Below are 19,019 nucleotides of genomic sequence, written 5' to 3'. Positions count from 1 at the left end.
CAAAGTCACTGGAAGAAACATGCAGTGTAAACGAGAATTAGGCTAAAAGAATCCTTGCATACTAGGGGCTCTCAAAAGGCATATAAAACATCCTGATAAATGAAATATTTCTGGTACTGTATTTCATGTGAGATCAAGAGTGACTCCATCCTTTCAGGAAGGTACCTTAAGACTGTTCTTTGAGTGGTGGTGGGTCATGAGTGGGAGAAGCAGTGACTTAATTCCCACCTTGAGTATCCTATAGGAAAGGAAAAGGTGCATATGCAACTGCTATTGCACAGGATTTCACGAAGCAAAGCTCTATGAACGTAGCTTCCAATAACCTTAATACAGACATGTTGTCCTTTGTCTTGAATGACCATATGCTCTTATATGTTTCCTTGTAGATTTTTTTTTATCCCCTTCTAGTTTAACCTCTTAACTGGGTGGCAGTTTGTAGCTATCTGTGATCAGTCCAGGATAAATGTATTTTCTTCTATTGATCTGGATGGGGAAAAACGTTATCCATGTATCATCATTGGAAATTTAGTTAGGGCTTGTCTCCTTGCCTGCTTTGTAACAGCTTTTCAAGGATGAAATACTGGCAGCTGGATCACACTACCTCATCTATTGCTCTATGGTTAGCTGCAGTTTTGGACATGAAGATGGAAAGGGAATCAGTATTTTTAAAAAAATTGTTAACTCGCTTCACTGTCAAATAAAACACTTTGTGTGAACCTTTTAGAGAATTATCTGCTTGTAATGAGAGAATTGTACAGTGGAGATTGGTTTGCAGTGGCCTGAAGGAGTAATGACATCCGTAAGTGCGAGATCATATACTTGTATGTGGTATATATACTTGCTCCCTTGTCATAAATATCGCTAATAAGAAATGTGCTAAGGCACTAAAACCTAAATTTCTGAGTGATAGTCCACAGCGTGCACCAGTGTGGAAGATATACCATATACTAGTGTACTTGTTTAGTTCTCATCTGTCCTCAAAAATAAAACTAGAAAATGCTAACAACTGACCCAGCCAAAGCTCCTTTTAAATTAAATTTATAGTCTCATCATTTCCTCATTAATTCATCAAATTACCTGGCAGGGAGAGTCCCAGGCTGCTGAGAAGTATGCTGAGTTTACACAAATACAGTTGTGCTTTGCAGCACAGAGCGATGTTGTGTGGAACCAAGCAGAAAGGGAGGTCAGAGGGATGATCATGAGGACATCCCAAAGAGAGGCACCTTTAGAGACAACCTGATGCTACTTGACAAATCTGGTAGGCTTGTGGCTTGCTTAATTGCTAGAGCTCTTTTATGAATACATTCTGCTAGAGCCTTAAAAAGGATGAATGAAAAAGCTTTTCTCCTGCCATTGTCAGCATAAATGAGTTGTTGTTAGACTGTTTTGAGTAAAACAGATATTGCTTTAAATGGTTGGCAAAGCAGAAGCATTTTTTTTTTTTTTTTTGATCCAGTCCATTATTTGCTGCCCACGGCAGTGAAACCCATACAGAGAGGTTGTCTGGGAGCAAGTATTGCATTCTGGCATGCTCTATCAACACCCTTCCTTGCCCCACCGCATGCCCAGCTGCCTGAGAATTTCTGAGATGATCTCTGGATACCTTGTTCCCAGCAGTGACCGCACGCGGCTTTGCTCTTCTGCTATGGGTCCTCACCAACACTAGGAAAGGAATGCTCTGCAGCCACCCTCTGAAACAAGCCTCCAAAAATGTGATGCATCATGGAATTATCGTATTCATAACCATAAGTAGTTAGGCTCTGGTTTTCCATCTTAGTCATAAAATTACAGCTCTTGTGGCACGTAACTGTTAAGATGAAGATGAGAAATGCTGTGAACTCCACAAAGGAAAAAGGTGCTCTTCAGCCTCTTACTGTGGAGGATCTAATGCAATTCCATGTGGAGGTGACATAGCCATAGGCAGAAAAAGGATCATTTGTTTTTCCATCTTGTACATCAACAGCGTTTAAGTGGAGAAAATGTAGCTTGCCTGTCATGTTTTGAAAAGGTGGATGAGGGAAGATGCAATAATAATTGCCATGATGTTTCTTGAGAATTGCCTTAGGCATTATTATTGATTCTTTTTTTAAATTTTTTTATTTTTTTAAATATGGCACAAAAATGTTGGTATTACATTGCAAAAATGGGGGCAAAGAGCTAAAGAAAGAAAAGAAGCATCTTATCTGCTAAGCTTGCTTGAAGGCAGCAGCAACTCTTATTTTTTTCTTACTGTTTCTCATTTATGTGTGTTTCTGTACTTCTTCTCGTTAAATGTGCATGGAAATAACACTGAAAATTTGACTGAATGCAAAAGTTTTTCAGTATTTGCCCACACTTGGAAACTGCAGTGGTGAGAATTTCTGTACAAGGACAGAGTGTTGTTATTTTTGTAATACATATGTACGATTTTCACCCTTTGAAAAGAAAAGGTCAATGTCAGTTCTTAACAAATGCCAGGACTGTGGCCAAGAAGTGTTGGCTGGGACTTGCATGGACCTACAAATGCACCTCAGTGCTGGCCTGAGTAAACACACAGATACTCCAATTTTATTAAAAAACAAACAAACAGACAAAAAAAATAATCTTCCAGTCCTGCTTAGTGGGGCCAGATTTTTCACCTAATCTTTGTGATCTGGATAGTTACCTACTGGGTATCAAGATGAGATCACCAAACACATTTTTACTTGGGTGACCTAAATCTGAAGCTGTTATCTTCCCTAGTCGAGTAAGCAGTAGAGACTAAAAATGAAAACAACTACTAAAGAAAACTCCTTGGCTTTAAAATTGTTAAAGAGGAAGCAAGCTGTAGCTGAGAAGCCAGTTTCCAAAACAAAGATCTCCTCAGAGTAACACTCTTGACACTTTGCCATAGGCAGTGCTGTATGCATGCCTGGGAAACCCTTGCAGAATTGTGTTTGAGGAACATGTGGCTGGTGAGCTAGATGCACAGCACTGATAGGGATGCTCGACCTGTTGTGTGCAATGCAGAGTGCTCAGGGACTGCCTCCCCGCCTTCATTTCTCCCCAACAATGAAGATTCTTGCACATGAGAATACAACAGGCTATTCTTTTGCACTGCAGCTGAAATGCCTGCCCCATCTACCCCCCAGCATCTGCAGAAAGGGAGCTGGGCTGTTATGAATGTGCTTGCCCAGAGTCTGCTGAGAGCTGTGAATGTCATGGCCTACGTTGCAGGCCCTTCTGGCTAGGAAGACAACTGTGCCCCAGGTGGAACCCATTCTTCAGAGAGGCCTGAGGACAGGACCGCTGCCTGCCTTCCCTGGAGGCTTCGGCCAGAGACATTGAGTGAGGCTGTAAATACATACTGAGGAGTTGCTTGGGGGGTCCACTGTCTCTTGTCTTGGCTGCTGTAGTCTGTGGCTGCAGATCCTGTTCCAGAAGGAAAAGATAGAGTTGTGTTTCTGCCTAATTTCTGTGAGACCAGAACTGAAAAAAGAACTATTTTTTTTTGCTTCCACACGTGTTACAATGTACTAGCGTAGGGCTGCTGTAGGGCAATGAAGTGGTTCTGTGACATGATGAAGAGATTAGACACATCACCACTTATGTTTTGTTGATCCATCTTCCTTTGCCAGAGATTACTTTAAAATGTAAACTGTAGTAAAAACAGAAGACATGGAGGGTTTGTGGAGGAAAGCTGTAGGTAACTCATTTCTTTTCCTTGCCCGTGGACATGGGTGGGATATAACATGGAGGGTGGTGGTCTTTCATGGTCATCAGGAACATCTTTGCTGCCAATCTGTGCAATCCCCCATGCATGATCACTTCCCTCTACATGCCTGTGTGACACTCACATCCTTTCTGATTTCTTCCACCAAAATGGACAATAACATGCTCTCTACCTAGATGTTTTTCTGAGATTCTGTTTATCCCTTAATGCACTTAGGTTCCCTGTATGTCTGTGACTGATAAATGCCACGTTGCTCCTGAAGGTGGTTCTGGTGTCAGTGGATGTCCTTGCCTTTAATTCACTTTTTCCAGGGAAATGGAAGGTTTGGGGTTTCCGTACTGCAGTTAAACACTCCCGGCATTCACTGAAGAAAAGCAGGTGGATGCTGGTCGCTTGTTAGGCCAGGCTCGGTCCACTTCATTTCCTTTAAGGAGCAGCGGTGCAGAGGCAGAAGCTGGAGTGCTGCCTGGCTATCTTAATTTCTACCTTGCACACCACTTTGATACAGTTTTCCTGGAGAGACTACTGGGCTGATGAATACCACTGAGTAGCCCATTAGGGAATTTTACTATAACAAATAAGCCATTTTGTTCATGCCTTGACTCTCTCAGACCTGTACCATGCACGGCTCTCCTATTGTGAGGCTCAAGGATTCCTCGTTTTTGCCTTTGCACTCTTACCTACACAGCTGTTAGCTATTACTCTGCATTTTGTTTGTCTATCTTTTAGCTGAAGGAAATTTTTTTTGCTCAATTTAGTTTGATTGGGAGAAAGTAATTATGCAGAAACCACAATATCTTTGACCATAAGCAGACTGTACAGAAAAAATATATGTAAGCAGAAATGAGTAAAACTTGGTTTTCTGCTACTTCTGTACAGGATGTGACATTTCTGGCATCATGCCTGCATTTTTGTGTGTTTTTTTCACCTAGGAAACCCCGTCTCTTCCCACCCATCAAGTCTGCTGAAACTTCAGCATTTGTGGTTGATGGAAATTATTATTTTGGGTCCCAAAAGAAATTACAATAAAAATATTGTTGGTAAAGATGTCAAATGTCCTTGTAGTTTACATGGTCATTATATTTGTACTACTTTATTGCAAATTTTGTATGCTTTATGGGAGTGTACAAGTGAGATGCTCAAAGTGCCCAATTCCCATTTTCAGAACATAGTTGGAAACCTAAAGAAAAAGCAGAACTTAGTGCTCTAAATAAGAGGAGAAATATTCAAAAGCCGTGGTGTAGTTGAAAAATCAAAAAATAGTGGATGTTCAGAAATGCCTAGTTATTACTAGTTCCTGAAAACATGGTTTTCCATTTGAGGACATTTTAAAAAGGTCTAATATGCTGCAGAAGAGATTTTACTTGAAAATCCATCTTATTGTAGAAGCATAGAGTGGCTTGGGTTGGAAGGGACCTTAAAGATCATCACTTCCAACCCTCCTGGCATCTGAAGTGACAGCCTAATGACCTTGTTCAGGAAGGCCTTGCTCAGGAAGGTGAGCTAGAGCCTGAGCCTCTGTGTGATGAAGTGGGAAGCTGTGGCTGCGGTGAGATTTCCTGGGAGATGTGCAGCTGGCAGGAGCTGAGCGGCTTGAAGCCCTTGGAGTACAGCGAGTCCAGTGGGATGGCGTCGCTGCCACAGAGCTGGGTACGGAAACTTGCTTCAGCGAAGCTGGGAGTGTGGGCAAGAGTGCATAGAATTACAGCTTCCCACTTCTGAAACTCGGGGGAGATATTAAACAACTTGATGAACAGCAAACTCCCTGCTCTAATTGTTTCTTGCTCGAAGGATGCCACCGCTAATGGAGCTTAGCTGCCTGAGAGCTGCACCTGAGGGCTCATGCTAGTCCCCAGGCCAGAGGAAGAAGAGCTACCAGAGGAGGGAGCCAAACTACATTTCTGTGTACATCATTTATTTTGTTGCTGTTCTTGCAGCACTGCGCTTTCTGCTTCCTTTGTGGTAGGAGGAAGGCAGGTAGAGAACGCTGTGTCCTTGTAACCCTCCTGCTTGCTAGCCTTGCTTTAATTTCCCAGCTTGTAAACTGGTCTGAGAAGGGAGACGCGCTGTTTTCCACGATCGAAAGACATGGTAGAGCAGCTGTTCCCAGTAACAATAATGACACTATTGCTGAGACAAACATTTTCATGATGATGCATGGGAACACTAAATCCAAACCACATTGTTTAGCTAATGCATGCTTTCACTCCACTAAAGGGGAATGTCACATAACTGAAAGTAAATTGAAGAGATCAGAGTTTAGAAAATATGACAAAGTTGAAAACTTAAAGCTGTATTACACAGTAACATCCTTTAACAGAGAAATCATTGATCCAAAGTGGTGTGTGGATGTGTATTTTATGGCAGTTTATTAGGTATGAGTTGCCTCTGGTCAGTGCAGTGAACAGAAACCATTGTGAGTCAGGAATGTGTTCTGCCAAGCACTTCAGAAAAAACGAGTATAGTGTATTGATACGTGCTGTGGGAAAGGAGATAAAACATTGCAAACTGTTATAGATAAGTCAGGTGGTAGGTACCGTTGCTGTTACTTTTCTTTAATCTGCCCTCCCAGCTGGGACTAATGAAACACTGTTCTCAAGGTGTGTGCATGCACATGTGTGCAGAGGCTATGCACACTTGTTTAATGAGGATATACCTTTATTTTTCTTAGCAGTAGGAGAAGCACTTGCTTTCAGTAAGCAATGCAATACAGCAGCTTAGGGGCAAATGGAACATTAAAGACAAATCAAGACCCAAAAGTTTAATGCAAAAATTAATTACTGAGCTTAGCGATATCGAATGTAATATTATGACAGCCTTGTTGCTGGCATTCATGAAATAACTGATACAGATTTGAAAGCTTCTTGGAGAGCCTCTTCCTTCTGGCTCTGTTATGGAGAGGTTGCTAAGTTTAGATCACAGGAATTTACTCAAGTTAAGTTACTCAATCAAACACAGAAGTCCGCAAAGTTCATGCAATATATGGAGATAAAAACAAGGTTTTATTTTGTACTAGGAGATCACGGACAGCTTTCTGCCTGCCTCCTCCCCGTCCCTTTGCTGTAAGCCCTGTGCAATGGTGGTTCTGCTCTGATCAAAGCTAGAAACACCATCAGCAGTGGTTTGAAGGCTGCATCTAAACTGAGCCAGCAAAGAAGAAAAAAGGGGAGGGGGAACACGTTAGGGACTTGGGCGCTATTTTTAGGTGTGCAGGCTAGGGAACAGACTGCAATATCAAAGTGGTGGTGTGATTACTTGATTTCCATGGGAGAGGGTAGAATCTGTCAGCACATTGTTTGTTTTTACTGTCTGGACTCCTGCTTTTGAAAAGCTGATCCAGTTAATTTCAATGATACACTATACAGTGATCTTGCCTATTAAAATAAATGGAATCCAGCACTTTCAACAAAAGCTCTTGACATTACGATCCTCCCATGTATTGTCAGGGTCCTGGGGCACTGCAGCTCATGAGTAACACAGATGGAGGAAGGTTTATAGAGTCTGTGGCAGTGGTTTTATTCTGCATCCTAAGTGAGAAACTTTTCTTCCAAAGAGCAACATTATATGATACTTTTAAAATTAGTAGGCCTGTTTGGCCATAGGAATAATTGTGCAGGTGCTGCAGGGCTTTGTGACGGCACCTTTGGAGGGAAAGCTGGAGTGCTGCAGAGGCTGTGTGCTCACTCAAAAGGCCAAATTAAAAACGTATGCAGCCTCGCTGCAGCATGTGGGTGGCTTTTAGGCAAGTGCAGAGTCTTGTTAAATGTCGAAATCAAATATAGGCATGGGGAAAACTGGTGTGTGAATGGAAAGACTGATCACATACTTGTCCTGTCATTTCAGCGTGTGGTAGGTTCCGCTGAAACTGAAAATCTGCCTGGTAACAAGCCGTCCGGTAGGGAAATGTAAATCCGATCCTAAGTTTTCATAATTTTCTAAGATCTAGTCTTTCTGTAGGTTTGAAATACTGTTTGTGTTTGCAGTTTATTTACAGCAGCCTTTGCATTTTCATGTTAAGACCACAGACTTACTGTTTGCTCATTCACCCTGATTATGGTGTCCATAAAACAGAAGGCAATGTAAGTAATGAGTATTAACCTCAAAACACAGCTCTGAGGTAGAAGAAATGCCTGTTAAGTAGATCTGAAGACTGAGGCACAGAGATTAAATATTTATTCAGCATCCTTTGAAAGGCTGTGGGGCATAGACAGGACTTGACCTTAGCTCTGGAAAACCTCAGTCCGGTGCTTGATAATGACCTTTTTATCATCATATAGGTCAAATGCCAAAAACTTTTGCAAAGCTCCTTCTTGGTTTGAAGAACCAAACACATAAGTAAACACTAATGATTTAGGCTGCGTAACCTGAAACAACCCTGTAATCTGAGGGTTTATTTTGTGAAAGGTGAAGGTTTGGTGGATTTTAAATCAGTTTCAGTGACCTAGTTCTTATCTACTGTCATTTGCCATATGCAGAATAGCTTTTTTGTTTGTTTGTTTGTTTTAACCATTTAATGAAGGTACAATGCTATTTGAAGCCAGGAAAAATGTATTTAGTATACTAGCAGATAGCTTATTAGAATGTAAAAATAACTGTTCTTAAACAGCATGTATATTTTGCAGTTCATGTAAGAATTTTCTCTCATTGTGTCCTTTTGCAAGCATTGCATGTTTATGCAAGAACTTCTGCTGAGAGCAAAGCAGTGATCAAATCCTGCAAGATATTCTGAGCACTCAGTTCATTTTAACTGCTACGAAAGTTGAAGGTGTAAAACAATAAATCTAATCCCAATCAGGGTTTAGGATGAGGAAAGATCATGAAGGATTTTGGGATGGCATGCTCTGCCTTTGCAGTGTGCAATTTATTGCCACTTGTTATTGTGCTATTGTCATCATTATTTCAAGTGACTGGCATCAATCAAAATTTCATAGTCAGTATCACTGAGCTTTTAAATATGTCTGAGAGAAGCTCTGAGAGAGAATTAGATTTTTACTACATGGAAGGGACATTTGTGTTATTCTGGTCAGAGTACATTAATTGCTGGTCCCCGCTGAGATGGATATTGGCTGAAGAATAAAAGCTCAAGAATAAAAGCAATGTAGTTAAATGTAGTAAATGTAGGTAAATGTAGTTTTTTTTAAAAAAAAGCAGTGGATTAATGCAGGAGAAATAAGCCTGAAGCTTTATGAAGCAAGCTAAAAATGATGCTTCAGGTTCTCTACCCTCCCTTCTCCCTCTGCCCCAACTCTATAGTTGTTTTATCCATTCAGTCTGGGAGAGTCCTGCCCTGAATACTTTTGCCAGTGACATCACCATTTAATCTTCCTTCTGTTCATTTGCAGCTACTTTGGAGCTGTAGTTCCTTTTTATGTCACTCCCCCAATATTTAGAATTTGTAGTTTCCTCAGATAATTGGCCAACTTGACAAGAAAAGAGTGACACAATCAGCTGTCAGATACTTTTCATTCCTGACTTTCATGCCAAATCTGACATGTGGATACTGGGATAATAATGTGTTATCTTAATTAGGTGTATCTTCATAATGCATGTTTTATAACAGATAGAACATATGAAACTACTACAGTGCCTTGCCAGGGTATCTTTGAAATGAGATTCCCTACTTAAGGGTTTTCTTCCTTCTTAAATAAATAACGAGTAAACGAACAATTGCAGAGTCCAAGTCTGAATCCTAGCACTTCCTGTTAAACCTCACAAAATAGTGCAAGAAACATGTTTGGTCTGCTTTCTAAGGCTTGATGATGTGATAGGAAGGATGTTGTATGTAACATCAAAGAGTGGTGTTGTTATACCTCTGAAGCATGACTTCTGGAAGTCCAAGTGAAATAATGTATGCTCATTTTTCTCTTGAATATGGCAGTTTTTAATAGGCTTGGATTCTTATCAGAAATGATCCAACGATTTCCTTCACTGTGTTTGCATGTGCTTTTTTTTTTTTGACTAGCCAAATTTCTCTCACACTTCCCAAAGCCTTGTTAAGTGACGCCCTGCTGGGTTTAGTTAAGAGCAGTGCTGAGCAAATTGCAAGCTGCCAAAACCAGCCAACAAACCACTGGTGATGAGCAAACATTTCTGCTCTTTAAGCTTGTGGTGAATGTTGCTGGTTTTTTAATTCCAGCCCATGATGTTCAAGTGGAAAATGGTGAAGTCTGGACTATGGGCAGGCCTGAATAGTTTGATTAGGGTGGATCATAGCTTTTGCACTTAAAGTCTATGTATTCATGTTAGGATTAAAGTCTTGAAAGTATTCCTTTCAAGACGCCCAGAGATCATCCTAGAAATTGACTTCTTGGAGCTGTACAGGATGATCTAGGACCAGAATATAGATCTGTGTATTTATATCTTGCTTACAACAATCAGAAACCTGTTTATGACAGAGCATAAACTGTAAAGCTGTAGAGAGCTCTGGAGAATAAAGTGTGTAAAGCACCAAAGGGCATGACTGGGTTAATTTTTTCTCCATGTCCTCTGCTGTAGTGAATATATTCTGAGTACATTGTATTTTTCTCCCTTTCCTCCTCCAAAAGGAGTCTGAGGGGAATGGATCTCATCTGTTGTAGCGTGCCTGTACCGTTCTTTATAGGGTTTTCTCATGATTGCCCTCAAACCCAAGTCCATTAATTGTCTACATGACATGTCCACACACTGGCATGCAGATGGTGAGGAGCATAGGGCAGGTCCGTGCTTTTCCCAGGAGGGGAGATGTGAACCCAGGGCACAGTATTTCCCAAGCAGAGTTTTCTCAGCAGTTAGCTTGGAGGTCTGCTGCTGCGCTGTGCTCTCCTTAGCAGTGTGAAAGAGATTTTATGAAAACTATAGCCAGTCAGATATAGAATGGAGATGAAAAATACTTGTCTGAATTCCTTGTTTGTCCTGCAGATGGGATGTGCTCTAAAGGGGACCGAGACACTGATTTTCTTCACATCTGATTTTCTTCCACAAGTTACTTTCACACTCATGTTTTCTCCTGTAAAGGAATGATACCTATATCCTAGGCACAGTCATACTCATTCATAAAATCCCATTGAGATCCTTAGATGAGAGACCAAGGGCATGTCTGATTTAAGGAAATACAGATTGCACGAGTGGATGTGCAGAGTGAAACAGGCAACTGTTTTAGAAGGAAGGAGACTGCTCTGCAATACTTACCAAACCATGGCAGGTAGAGTTGACAGGGTAGGTTGCTTCAAAAGCATCTTTCAGATCTGAACAAAAATGCACAGGTAGATGCACCCAAAGTATCTTGGGTATAATCTGGAGAAAAGGTGGACTATATGAAACATCAGAAACATCTGACACTGCAGTTGGTTTATGTAATATGCTGGAAATTAGTTTAATGTTACATCTTTGTGTGTGAGAGCTCAATGGGATTTCACAGTAAGTTTACTATCATTTTTTGCAATCTTTACATTTTTGATTCAGCTTCATCAGACATGGGACAAAGAAGTACAGAAGAGTGAAGGGAAGACTATTTGGAATAAAAATAATTGAACAATAAAGAGTCTGCTGGTCAGGGCAGCCAGCAGGAATGTGGGGGACCCGCTCCTACAGATTCCTGTTTATTCTGTGTGGAACCCCTCCAGCTGGAGAAGTGAAGACATGCCAAACACCGCCACTAATGTGCTTGTTATGAAGGGAAGTGTGGAGAAAGGGCTTGAACCTAGTTCTTCCATATCCTGTCCCTAGGGAGGGCACTAACCGCCAGCTTTTGGAACTGGCAGGCAGGTCTTCTTAGTGTAAGTCCTCTGCTGTTGAGTGCTAATCCCACCTTGAAGCAGACTTAATCTTTCCCAGGAGACGTTATGTTAAAACCGGTAAATTCCTATGACAAGTTTGAGTTTGAGAAAATCGATATTTTCTAATACGGAAATATTTATTTGAAAACTTCCCACCTTATTTTTGGTGTTCCATTTACAAGAGCCACTTTGTACCTCCCTTGTATTTCTCTGGACATGCTAACAAGAGTTGTGCCTCTGGTCTTCTCTGGGTCCCTCAAGCACACCATTTAACAGTGTGTCGCATGTCTTTGTACTGCTATAGTAGCTGCTAGCTGTAACCATGGACCAAGGCTAACATCATGTTAAGAATGTTGCAAAACAAAAAGCTTTGTGGTGGTCCCCAAGGTGTTTGTTATCTAAATATACTTAAAAGGCTGGAAGTGGATAGTGTGGATGGAGTGAGTGTATGTGTGTGTGGGGAAAGCAAGGAAACACTGAGGTATGTCATAATTTCAACATACTGCTTGTCAAGGCTTTTTTTTTTTTTAATTAAAAAAAAAGGTTTGAAATGATGTAATAATTGATGAAGATATGCAAACCCAAATGATTAAGTCAGCAAGAATATTAAATGCCTTGATGAACTCTTGAGTGCAGTCCTGTGAGAGAAGGTTTCACCGATGATTTAAAATGTGCCATGAATTTTCTGCAGGTCTTATTTTAATGTAGATGTTACATCTACATGTAACAGATGTGGGAAGGATGTGGGCAGGAACAACAGTCTATCTACTTAAATGCAGATTGTTGTTTCCTATTATTGGCATTGTCTTGTTGGGTGTAAACTAGTACATGAGCTGTTCCTGCCAAGCAGGTTGATCCAGGTCAAGAACGCGTAGGGTAGGTGATGTCCAATTAGGCAAAACTAAACCATAAAGCACCTGTGTGATGCTGCTATTGGTGATGGAAACTTAGGAAGGTGAAATATGTGGTCAGCCTGCTAATACTCTATCTACCATACATCTGACAGTAAAGCAGTGTGTGCTTGTTTTTTAAAATTTGCTCATTATAATGAATTAAGTCCTCTTCTCTCTTACTTTTATTTTATTCATTTATTTATTTATTTTTAAACCTTAGGCTAGAGCTGTGCATGCTGCTGGAAAACGAGCACATCTTCGAACCAGAGACAAACTATGAGTCTTTTTCCTCCTCTCATCCTCTGTCCTATGAGAAGGTAACCTCTTTTCTTTCAGATCGTTCCCTGTTTAATCAGTGTGCATATTGGGTAATTGAGAATGAGCTCTACATGAATGAAGAAATGATGTAATTAATGTGGCTGAGAAGAAAGAAAGAAGTGGTAAGGTACAATTTAAATTAAAGGATGACTAGAAACCTTCCAGGGACAGCTGTCATAAACTATAATGTCAATCAGAGTCTAAGAGTTGCACAAGAGTGCCTGCAAAGTATGTTCTTTCTCAAATAGGCTGTTCCAATTCTCTTTCTCAACTCCTGTATGGACAGCAGAATTATTATAATATTTAATTTGGTATGGGATAACACCTCTGCGAATGATTAGTATTTGTAAAAGCTTTCAAACTTGAAAAGCATGTAGAATTCTTCCCCTTGATAAATGACGAAAGGATTTTTAGGTGTAGTAAACATTAAGTGTGGTAAAAGAAAGTCATGTGTTACCAAAGCAATACTGGTAATGGAGCTTGAGCAGTTTATACAGGAACAACTGGAAAGTCATCATATATTACTGAAGCTTGGTCTGCACATGGAGATTTTGTTGGCAAAACAATACTGAGAAGGAGCAGGGCAATTATGCATGGAATGAGGTGCCAGAGTACAAATAGGTATGCCTGTGGAAGAAGGCTGAAGCTCAGCTGATGGCTGATGCTGGTTTTGTTGCATTTTTCTGCACTATTTCATCATGCAATTACCACTTAGTAATAGTGTGAAAAATCTCACCCCTAAGCCAGTATAAATTGCATTGTTTTAATAGAGACACAGCTACACTAAGGAAAAAAAATCCTTTTGTAAGTAAAGAGTGTTTTATTTTAAAGTGTTAGTTTAAACCTAATTGGCAAAAGAATTTATAAAGTTTGGACAAGCTCTGCCAGCAGAGCTCTGCTAGAAAACTTTTTCTTAGAGACAAACTGGAAAGCTTTTGAACCTTCGGTTCTAATGTGGAGTGCAGAAAGAAAGAGAAATGGATTCTTGCCTGTTGCAGATAACAGTGGAGAAGCTGCCCAATCTGTCGCGCCTAACCATGCTGCTGAATCGCTACACTACAGATCCCCGGTATCAGCAACTCTTCATCAATCTGGTAAGACTGAAGCCAGCTCTAAAAACAAACATTTCCTCCATGAACAATGTGTTTGTTATATTTTCTCATTTGTTTATGATGGCTGTGTCAGCCGCACTGATTTACATAAACACTGCCAATCCTGGGACGTTACATTCTCAACAAAAGTAGCTGAGTACAAACAGCATTCCGAAGTTTTAATTCATATTGTATAAACATAACAGATGTTGATAAAATGAGCCAAAAAGAAAATACAACAAAGGAGACCATTTCAAGGGGGCTTTTGATTAAAATACATTCCAGATTGACAAAATGATACAATGTTAATGGAATAGATCATTTAAATGTCATTATTTGGCTCTTATAGTCCTATAAAGCAAATATAAAGCAATGCTTTTGAGTTTTTAGTCTCCATTATGCTACAGTGCCTATACATCAACTTATAAATAAAGCTATATTTCTTCTCCCTTTCCTTTCCTTTCCTTTCCTTTTTTTTTTTTTTTTTTAATCCCTGCTATGACATTGCCACATGTATTTCCTAAATACTGTACTAAAATACTGGGTCCAAAAGCAATAATGTGTTTGGTATACTGAACAAGGCTTAAAATAAACATGTTATAAACAAAATAAATGTAGTTTCTGTCCCAGTGAATTTCAGTCTACAGCACTGAAACTGAAGTAGGGTACACACTGGGAAATCTAGATGAGAGAGACTAATTCAGATGGGTTTTATTTAAAAAGATAAAATCAGCTCCTGTTTACTCATATGCAATGAAGTTTGAGATCCATCTAGTCTGGATTCCTCATTCTGAGAATAGCTAGAAGGAAAGGAAGGTTACTAAGCCCGCAATACTCTTAATACCCATATTGTAGTTTGGTTTAATAGCTTCTTTTTAATAGGTTGGGAAACTGAGGTGGAGGGAGGACCCATGGCTTTCCAAAGTTCAAAAGAATGTCATATATGGGAGTAGAAGCCAGCTTTGTTGAGACCCAATCCAGTGGGCCGCACAACTTTTTTTTTTTTTTTTTTGTTATGGGAAACACATTCCTCTCAATTAGGTTTCTCATTGGTACCTAACTTTTTTGTACCTGGTATGATCCCTGAAGCACAAAGGTTAATATCCCATCTAACAGCTTGTTGCTATTGCTCATGAAAGCTGTTTCTGATATCCACAGAAATATTCACTGTGAAGTTTAGGGGTTTAATGATTTCCTGTGGCAGTGTGTTCCACAGCAAAATTATATGGGATATAGAGAAAAGGAAACCTTTTTACCTTTAATTTCTTTTTCCTCCTTATGTCTTTGACTGTTTCCTCAGTTGTGTAAATGACAGGGGGAGAACAGATGTGTCACTCTCTCCTGTGCATTTCTTTATATTATTTTAAGATGTCTTTGCTTCATTTTTCCTTGGTCTGGCAAAGAATCCACTTGGGAAGCATAATACACCTTCCCTGACAGAAACTGGCCAAGTCGTAAGTAGGATACTGTATAATTATGTGAAAAATAAAAACTTAGTGAACACCTATATAGGCTATAAAGAGCAGATTGGTTAACAATGGAATGGCTTTAGCTGTATTCCTATCAAGTTGTAACCCTCATAGTTTTCAGTGACCAGACTTTAGTACTTGCAGCCCCCTTCTTGAGAAGAGCTATATGATTGTTTTCTTTGTCCTCTTCCTCACAGTCTATGTTTCTATGTGAACTGACTTTTATAAGCATTTACTGCAAAATATTACAGGATGTCATAAATGGTTGTGTAATGAGATAGCAGCTATAAAATATCTAAAACTTAATAAATATTGGGGTCATTGGCTATTTCCAAGTAAGAACTTAGGCCATATCAACGGAGCTCAACTTTGCTTTTCCAGCCTGTGAGATTTGGGTACATTCCAGTCATAATAGTTTATTTAGAATGAACCTGATGGTTTAACAAAAAAGAAAGTGTTTTTTTTTTTTTTGTTGTTGTTTTTTTTTTTTTTTTTTTTTACTATGGTATTTCCTGATGTTTTAGGTATAATTGGGGATAGGAAACAGGAGAAGAACTAATATTCTTATTGAATCCTGTCCCTCAAGTCTGGGACCTCTCCTCTGCCCAGCCTCCTTCCCCTGCCTCTCCTTCCCAACTGTGTAGCAGGGGTGCACTCATGGTTTTCTGTTATCCCTGTCTCCTCTCTTTGTTTTACAGGAGCCATACATAAACAAATCGGCAATGTCAGTCCAAGCTCATTTCTCCCTGCAACGCACCTATATCATCTTTCGCACCCTGGGGCTGCGCCACCTCACTGTTGTTGACCCGCAGAACCAAGTGGTTGGGGTGATCACCAGGAAGGACCTGATGCCTTTCCCCTTGGAGGAGAGGCTAAGGCTCCAGCTGGCATCACAGAGCCCTGACACGGGGGAGTAACCCCTGAATTTAAGGCCGTGGATGTATTCTCAGGCTTTGTCCCTTCTTTTTAAGCCCATCTTCTTCATAATAAAATAATCCAATCTTTTTCACTTGATCCCTTCTGGAGAAGAGACACTTAAAAGCTGTTGTTTCTAGTCATGTGGGATTGTAGCCCAGAGCTATGTCTCTTCAGCTGTTTGGTGATTGCAAAATTCATTGATTTAAATGCTTGTGAAGCAAAATAGGAATTCATGTGTTTATGGAAGATGCACATAAAATCAGATGTGAAGGATGGAGATCAAGAACTATTTTGTCACACTGTGTCTGTGCCTCCCCCCCAGAAAATGTCATGACCCCCAGCAGCAAAGTTATGTTGGCAAAACCTTTGAGCAAGGACTAAATTTTCAACCTTGGAATATCTGCCTGTTAAAAAAGAGAATGTTTCCATATCAGCATTTTTATGTTGAAACATATAAGTTTAACTGAAAGGAAATACTGCCTTGGAAGAGGCAGGCCACTGAAAGTAACAGGGGATTGGACTTTCTTATTGGCCTACCTGTATTAGCTATTGAAAGGGAGAATTGAGTGTAAGAGAAAGATATTGGCTGTGAGGCTCCTGCCAAATTTCGATGACACTTCTCAGTATGAAAAACCTGACATGCTTTTCTGTTGCTTACATTTCTCTAATTTCTGTGACTGCTCAAATAGGCTCTCTCCTTCCACTTGATATGATAACATTTTTAGTTAAGATCATGTGTAATGAGGTATGGGATAAATTCTAATAATGGGGAGGCAACATGATAAATTGTTGGAGTAGTTTTTGATAGCAGCATATTTAGAAACTGGACAAAAAGTAAATTATTCTTCATGATTTTGTGGTGATACAATGTTTGAAAACTTGGAAAGTACTGGTTGTTAATAAATTAATGTGAACAATTTTTTGGACAAAGACACTATTAGATTTCCTTCTATGACTTTGTAATTGATATTTAATTTTATTCTGTTAAATACCAGTGGGATTCCCACAGATTTGGAAATTAAAACCTAGTATGTACAAAGGAATTAATGTTGTTATAATGAATACCAAGAAAAGCTAGCAATAATTTACTGGTTATAAAAACTTGCCAAATTCCTGAAAATGAATTTCTGGTATTTGAATCATGCAGCCTTGAGTCTCCTATGAAAAAAAGATTTGTTGGATTTTCTCCTATTTTCTCTGCTGATCTTGTCTTTATTAACAATAATGTTGCTTTTGTAGCACCATAGAGAATGCACAACACTTTAAAACTCAAGTGTCCCAGTCGATATAAAGAGGTGGCAGACCAGAAACATATGTAGATACATGAGAGAGGCTCTTTAAACACCCAGTTAAAATATGTCATATGCGGGATGAGAAATGCCTTGCCAATCACCCAGCCAAGAGACATAGAGGTGGGTGTTTGTTTATATTCTGTTACAGTTAGTAATAGTTTGCTCATTAGTACATTAGTAAGGTCACTGTCACTGTCAATCTATGCCTCACCTACCTGAAGAATGCAAAGCTTTTCTTGAAGGAATTAGGGCTAGATCAGTCCAGAGTTTTACTGGCTGTTTTTGTGCTAGCAGAACAGGACATCTAATCTAGAGACACCTAGTGATTTCCCCTGAAGGCAGTGAGAATCTCTTTTTCTCGTGATAACCAAATCTCAATAACCTTGCTGTGAATTTGTGGTTTTGGTTCAAAGGCCACTGGTGATTTCCTTTTTCTTGATCTCTTGTGTACACAAAGCATCACACTCATAAGACCTGGGAAATGAAATTGCTTTTCGCTGACAGCATCTGTGGCTAAATGTCTCAGTACAAACTGTTGCCAGAGTGTACTTTGCAGAGTATGAGGGCTGGAGACAGCCAGGATATCAGTAACCCGTTACCTGACTGTGAACAGATCACTTAAATGTTTGGCATATCATTGACTCTGCCTTTAAATTTGGAACGATATTGATCCACAATAGCTCCTGTGCAAAGTATACATGTGAAAAATATTATGGGAATATAAACTTTTCATAATAATACTTTGTGCAAGCCAATTGTAAAAGGCAGTGTGAGACTCTCCCTGCTCTGTGTCAGTAATAAATGCAGTTTCTAAGGAAAAATTCACACAATGTACGTGCAATATCTTGTACCTGTGTTGTGAGCTGGGTGGGAGAACGCATACTGCATTTTTCCATGCAGTTTTATCGACCTCAATAGCCAGATTATTTTTATTCATTCATCAACTTATTTTTATTTAATATATGTGTATTCAGAAAAACAGATGAAACAGAATTCCTCTGAGGACTTACTGAAACAAGTGGCTCCCTCATATTCTGGACTCCAATGAAAAATGTCTCATCACAAGCCGTAATAGCATAACACACATAGGAAGATGAGAACAGACACAATTTGTAGGAAACTTTTAATCAACATAAGTTTCTCATGATGTTTATCAGAAACAAGTCTCTAAGGAATGGCAGCAACAAGGAGACACATCATTTGACTCTTTGGCACAAGATACTTCTGTTTTCCTTCTTGTCTGCTTAAAGTGAGTGGTAAAATTTCTGCTATTTCCTCATTTGATCTGAACTAAAGAATAGATATTTAGAGCAAAGATACTGTTTTTATGGGAGATATAAACTGTTCATAAATCCTCACAATTTCTGAGCACAAACCTCTGTGGAAGAGAGAAAGAGCTTTAAATGAAATTCAAATCATTGGCATTATTTTTGGCTTGTCCTATGCATATATATTTCTTTCATCTCACCCTCTGTGATTGTGTTTTTCCTAATACTTCTTCCTCTTTTTAAGCCAAACTGAAATTTGGCTTAAAAAACAGGCAGACGGAAATTTAGATATGGGTTCGAAGTACAGTGATGCAAATATCCCCCT

General features: G+C 39.6%; 1 protein-coding gene across 4 annotated transcripts in view; it reads left to right on the top strand.

Moving 5' to 3' along the window:
* The window catches only part of LOC309874480 (chloride channel protein C-like), a 77,374-nt gene extending 60,347 nt beyond the window's left edge, over positions 1-17,027 (top strand). For 3 of the 4 annotated variants that reach the window (XM_082752692.1, XM_082752691.1, XM_082752690.1), the window contains 3 exons: positions 12,559-12,655; positions 13,655-13,750; positions 15,915-17,027. In XM_082752692.1, coding sequence (XP_082608818.1) covers positions 12,559-12,655; positions 13,655-13,750; positions 15,915-16,133 — 412 coding nt within the window. In that variant the 3' untranslated portion in view covers positions 16,134-17,027. Of the gene's footprint in view, positions 1-11,131; positions 11,226-12,558; positions 12,656-13,654; positions 13,751-15,914 lie in introns of those variants that run through there. The other variant, XM_082752693.1, reaches the window with a different exon arrangement.
* Positions 17,028-19,019: the final 1,992 nt, after the last annotated feature.

This window comes from Aythya marila (genome assembly GCF_965140915.1).
Source record: "Aythya marila genome assembly, chromosome: 2".
In the NCBI taxonomy this organism is placed as follows: domain Eukaryota; kingdom Metazoa; phylum Chordata; class Aves; order Anseriformes; family Anatidae; genus Aythya; species Aythya marila.
Note: the sequence above shows the minus strand (reverse complement) of the source record. Positions and strands in the feature narration are given on the sequence as shown.